At 48.3% G+C, this 6000-nt stretch overlaps 1 protein-coding gene across 2 annotated transcripts in view; it reads left to right on the forward strand.

Annotated features, from left to right (window-relative positions):
• EFCAB5 (EF-hand calcium binding domain 5) overlaps window positions 1-4180 on the forward strand; it is a 50438-nt gene extending 46258 nt beyond the window's left edge. For both annotated transcript variants that reach the window (XM_083172302.1, XM_083172303.1), the window contains exons 20-21: window positions 71-167; window positions 2718-4180. In XM_083172302.1, coding sequence (XP_083028428.1) covers window positions 71-167; window positions 2718-2866 — 246 coding nt within the window. In that variant the 3' untranslated portion in view covers window positions 2867-4180. The remainder of the gene's footprint in view (window positions 1-70; window positions 168-2717) is intronic.
• Window positions 4181-6000: the final 1820 nt, after the last annotated feature.

Below are 6000 nucleotides of genomic sequence, written 5' to 3' on the forward strand. Positions count from 1 at the left end.
TCATTTTTTTCAGGACACTGTTTTCACCTGTTTGATTTTGTTGTAATGTTATTCATTTTTCCTTTTTTAGAAAGTAAATAGTGATTTAATTCGGAAGATACTATACTTTGATCCCACTGCCCAATCAGTACAGATCAACCCAGAGATCCTTGCTAAGCATATAAAAGGTAAATTACTCATTTTTTGTTACATATTTATTATTAGCAGATCAACTGATGCACATGTGATTATTAGTGCTGTCACTTTGTATGCATCGTATCCAAGGGTATGCCAATATATAGGTGATCCAGAGTCATAAGCATCTCAGTTGCATCCCTGCTTGCAGCTGAATGGGAAAAGGCGTGTGCAGCACATTTTATTAGGGGTACACCGTCAAATGGGTGTGCCTAGCACCACCTATTGGGCATGACTAACACCACCAATCAGGCGTGTCTACCATCATCTATTGGCACTCACTACAATATAAAACATCTCTCAGCCACACCATAATCTCCGGCCTAGTTCAGTTTTAATCTTCTAATTACTCTGTGTAGCAGTACATGCAAATAAAGTAAAAAACATATACTGTATGGATGACGCAGGTATGTAGTGATATGACCATGGTCTAGTACAATTACCAATGCAAAAACACACATAATGTACTGTAATTGATTCACGGGCACTTATTTGAATGGAATACAGTTCTAACGAGTCTTTGGTAATAGGTATTGCTGGTATTGCTAGCGGCAGGGAGTTGTTCATAATGGTGGGCACAGCATTAGGGCTGCCTGTGCACACCTAACACTCAGGCCCGTTTAACGCACCCAGGGCCGGCGCCACCACTAGGCAGCTTTAGGCATTTGCCTAGGGCGCCGGCCACTGGAGGGCGGGAGTTGGACTAGGTGTCGTCCTCGCCCGCCGCATCGCCTGTGCCCGTCGAGACTTGGCAGCAACAGCAGCACCGGCAGCCGGAGGTGAGAGGACACACTCCTACTCCCTCCGTGCTGCCGCCGCATCACACCCCCCCCCGCCCCCTGTGGGGATACTAGTGGTAGCAGCAAGGGGACAACCGCAGCCTGTGCCTGGCCAGCCTCCGCTCCCAGCTCTACCTGTGCGCTCTAAGCTCAGCCTGTGTCTGAGCAACCCAGGTGGGGTCCAGGGAGAGCCGGAGAGCCCTGCACGCAGCCAGGCTCACCCCCTGGCCGTCCAGCACAGCGAGGAGCCGGAGTCTGGCCAGAGCCCTGCGCCCCGGAGCTCCCCGCAGATCCAGCAGCACAAGCCGGAGACTGTTACACTCTTCCTCCCCTCCGCGCTGCTGCCGCATCGCACATCCTCCCCCAGCCCCACGTGAAGATACTCAGCGGCAGCAGCAGCACGGCCACCGGCAGCAAAAGGAGGTGAGTGTACACTCTCCTCCCCCCATGCTGCCGCCGCCACATCGAACATCCCCCCCCACCACCCGTGGAGATATTGCCCATGGAGCAGGCGAGCGCCGGGGAGCCCCCCCGCCTAGGGCGCTCCGGTGCCTAGCACCGGCCCTGAACGCACCGCATCGGCCGATCACCATAATCTATGTTCTGTGGGAATCCTCATTCCCCCAAACAGCGAGGCTCGCGGCTAATGTAGGGAGCCAGCTGCATTTAGCCGTGAGCCTCACTGTTTTAGCTGCCGCACATGCCATTTCCACATCGCTGCAAAAACCTAGGGAGGGGGAACCGGCGTGTGCAGGGGGTCAGTTAAATACTGACCATGCTCGCTATGACTTTAATGTGCGCACTCCTATGTGAATGGGTATACTTGAGTTGTAATGGGGTATTTGTACATATAGTAGGTTCTTTGCATGTGTGGACGCAACTGTAGGCTATGATGAGTTGAGCGTACACAGGGATCTGATTTCACCAAAGACACCCTTTTTCTGTCCTCCCCAATATATTCATTCTGTGTCTATGGTAGCACACCCTCGCATATCGAAATATTGAATACTAATAGTGCACAAAGAGGGTCCACCCGCATAATAAGTATGTGATTTCTGTGCGACTGGCACAGCTCTCCCCAATCTCCTCACCTGGTATAGTGATTGTGCTGCTGCTGATAAATATGTCAGATGCAATTGCAGCACACTTGAGTGTGGGCGTACACATGGGGCAATTTCAGGGCATTTTCTAAGCGATCTGACTTTATTTGACTAAAAGGCTTAGAAAATGCTCCTAGATCGCTCCGTGTGCAGGGGCCATTGTGATAGCGATGTGTGGCCCCACATACATTCGTCAGCTACTCTGGATTGGTTGCAGATTTTGTGCAGATCATGTATTCCAATCCATCCTGCGACCATCTTACTATTTAAAGGAAATGGTTTCACGATTGTGGCACGATCATGGTCATTCTGGGGTGTACCCTACATAAGTCCAGTTGTCAGCTACATGATTCATAAATTGTCAACATAATACGAGATTGTGGATGCTTGTATACAGAACAAATGTATCCTTATATTTGTCGTTCTGTCAAAATGTCAAAAATATATTACATACAGGGGAGTATATCACACATTATGGTTTTATTATAATTTCTATAACATTCTCAAACCCCTAATCCCCCAGCGCCACCCTGTTTGATACTATACTATGGTGTATACTGATCTTTGTTTTCAATAAAAGGTGAATGCAGACTGTATAATACCTATAAGTGGATTTTGTGCTGTAGTGAAAGTCAACTTGTAATGTTGTGAAAATGTATTTCAGGTATTCCCAGAGGCGCAGTCTGGAAACATGGCTCTATCCCAGCAGAACACCTCTATAATTGGGCTTTCACCTGTCTCTCACTAATGGAGCTCACCCAGAAAATGCCGACACAGTCCCCATCCCTGGTCTCCCTTCCACCACCCAGCTAACATATGAATAAAAAAAACACTACACCATAGCTGCACTACCTATATGGTTTGTGTAATAATGATTTGTTGTTTGCAGGAATGGGATCATTGGATAGACAGCAACTAGGTCTACAAGCATTAGATCGACACCACTGAAGGTCGACATGGGTTAGATCGACAGGGTCATTAGGTCAACACAGGCATTAGGTTGACATGGGGAAGGTCGACATTCAAAAGGTTGACGTTGGGTTTTTCACGTTTTTTTGTCTCGAATGTCGATACAATCGACATGCACACTGAAATGTAGCACCGCTTCCCCTTGCATGGATCACTGTGCTCGCCATGCTTCGGGCACGGGGCCTCACTACGCTCAGCACACTATTTTGTTCTCCCACCATGCCCTAGTGGATGGTAGGGCATGAAATACCGCCTGTCGGCACATGTCGCTCCGAAAAAATGTGAATGTCGACCTAATGCTTGTATCAACCTGATGACCCTGTCAACCTAACCCCATGTCGACCTTCAGTCATGTTGACCTTCATGAATGTTGACCTAGTGGTGTCGACCTAATGCTTGTAGACCTAGTGACCGTATCCATGCTTGCACGCTAAAGTGACAATTTTTATTCCTTTGCTTTAGCAAGTGCATTTTTGGGGTAGAACAAATAGTGCATTTTTTTTCTTTGGTAGCAAACACATTAGAATAAACACATGTATTTTTTGAAATTTATATAGGAATAAACTAGTTAAAATAAGAAAACTATCTCAAGGCTTGGTCCACTTTATCTCCAGGCTTAGTAAATAGACCTTTTAGCTCCAAATGCTGAAATTACTGGCATTGTAAATTGAGGGGCATAACTATGATGACACAATTCAGAGTGCATCATGTCATCGCCAGCTGGGTATGCCCACTTCAATTGGCAAGTGGGTGGAGGCTGGATCCGGGAGTCTTGCCCACTCTTCCGGGTGGATAGTATAATCACCTGATTTTCAGGAGCCTCCTGGCCATTCTGGAAGAGCAGGCAAGTATATGAACTTCGTACTTTTGTTACAGGGGCCCCGATTGAACACACCGGAATGCAATAAAGCTACGTCATTATCTTATATCTACTTACAGTATGCAGTGGCAGATGCACCATATGGGTGTACCCTATGGACTCCCAAACTGTGGATATGTTATGGTCTGCTATTTAGGTACTGTCTGTTCACATCTGTGGTGACACATTGGGTTTACTGATTGATAGAAGGACAGACAAACTGCCTGGAGGAAACTTCTTGGTCATTGGCTGTTCTACTAGCAAACACCACAGACATAAGGGGCCTTATTTTGGTTCATTCTTTCTGACAAAATCCTTCTTAGATGGACAAAACCATGTGCACTGCAGGGGGGGCAGATGTAACATGTGCAGAGAGAATTAGATTTGGGTGAGTAATTTTGTTTCTGTGCAGGGAAATTACTGACTGCCTTATTTTTACACTGCAATATAGATCTCACTTTGAAGTAAAACCCCACCCAAATCTAATTCTCTCTGCACATGTTACATCTGCCCCACCTGCAGTGCACATGGTTTTGCCCATCTAAGAAGGATTTTGTCAGAAAGAATGAACCAAAATAAGGCCCAAGATCTGGAATACACAGGAGGTAAACTCTACAGTCCTGAAAGAGCAAGCAGCCTTGCCAAAGACTTCCTCCCATCGGTCCCGCCTACTTCATCATTCACATAGTTTCTTGATTGTGTTTTTTCGTCGTAATATGCTATGTATAAATGCATATAGGTTGCATATGCTTCATAGAAATATACTAGTTGAACTGCTGACTGTTCATCACAGGTGTAATACAAGAACGCTGGAAAGGTGCAGTGGAGGAGAGCTGCAGCTGCTATGGAAAGCATTGCTAGAGCGCTTATAATGACCATCAGGTAGAACTGGGCAGCCTACAATGTACAATAGGCCCTGGTTCAGATGTGATCGCAGTACAAATTTGTTCTCAAAATGGGCAAAATTATGTGCACTGCACGTGGGGCAGATGTGACCTGTGCCGAGAGAGTTAGATTTGTCTGAGTTATTTTGTTTCTGTGCATGGTACATACTGGCTGCATTATTTTTACACTGCAATGTAGATTTCAGTTTGAACACACCCTACCCAAATGTAAATCTCTTTGCATATGTTACATCTGCCCCACCTGCAATGCAGCATGGTTTTGCCCATTTTGAGAACAAATTTGTACTGTGACCAGATCTGAATAAGGGCCATAGGGTAGTGTCAGAGAGACCTGACGCCCTACACATATGCTTTGGGTGGCAATACATAGCCTCTTGCCTAGGTCTGCGTTCTGAGATTTTTGTTGAACCCCCTGTTATATTTGATAAAGGTAGAACACCAGCAGTGGCGGAACTCCCGGAGGCAATGGAGTCATCTGCCGCCGGGCGCCAGGCTTAAAGGGGGCACTGGCTCCATTGCCTCCCGATGTTCCGCTCTGCTCATTAGTGCTTAATTTAGCAGTGCGCAGCCCGGCGGTATGCACTATACTTATGCAACGGCACCCTGCTGTTCCCTTGTGTGCAGTGGCTGCGGCGACCCCCCTCCCTCCCTGTCACCTGGCTGCAGTGCTCACTGCTCTGCGGAAATCCGTCGCCTGAGCAGTGAGCAAGCCAGCGGCCAGCCCAAAGTGTCAGTGGTGTCGAGGAGCCAGAAGTCGTGCGGGAGTCTGCAGCAGCAGCCTGTGAGGGGTGAGCAGTGGAGAGCTGGGCCGGGGGGGGGGCAGGGTGCCATCAGCCCCCGGACCAATGCACTTTAGTGGTACAGGGTCAGGCCCTGACTATATATGTGGTGGGCTAAGGGGCAGGAAGAACTGTGGCTGCAGGGACAGGGTTAATGGCGGCTGCCGGGACAGGAAGAACTGTGGCTGGGGTACCTCAGTGAAATCCCAGGAGGTGGGGTGAGACATCAACAGCGCTAACTGCTGGGTTGTAGTTGAGGTGGTCGGCCTGCTCTGCACGCGCCGCGCTGGAAGGCAGTCATTGTGACTGTGTACACATCAGGAGGTAAAGCTGACTTCCCCGAGGCTGGCCCCGCCCACCACACTGTGGGCTGCTTGTATCCTCAGCCCTGCTCTTCCTGGTCTAGCTCCTGTACCTGCTCTATGCTGCCTCCCC

Source organism: Crinia signifera, chromosome 2, assembly GCF_055691185.1.
Source record: "Crinia signifera chromosome 2, ASM5569118v1, whole genome shotgun sequence".
NCBI classification, from domain to species: Eukaryota; Metazoa; Chordata; class Amphibia; order Anura; family Myobatrachidae; genus Crinia; species Crinia signifera.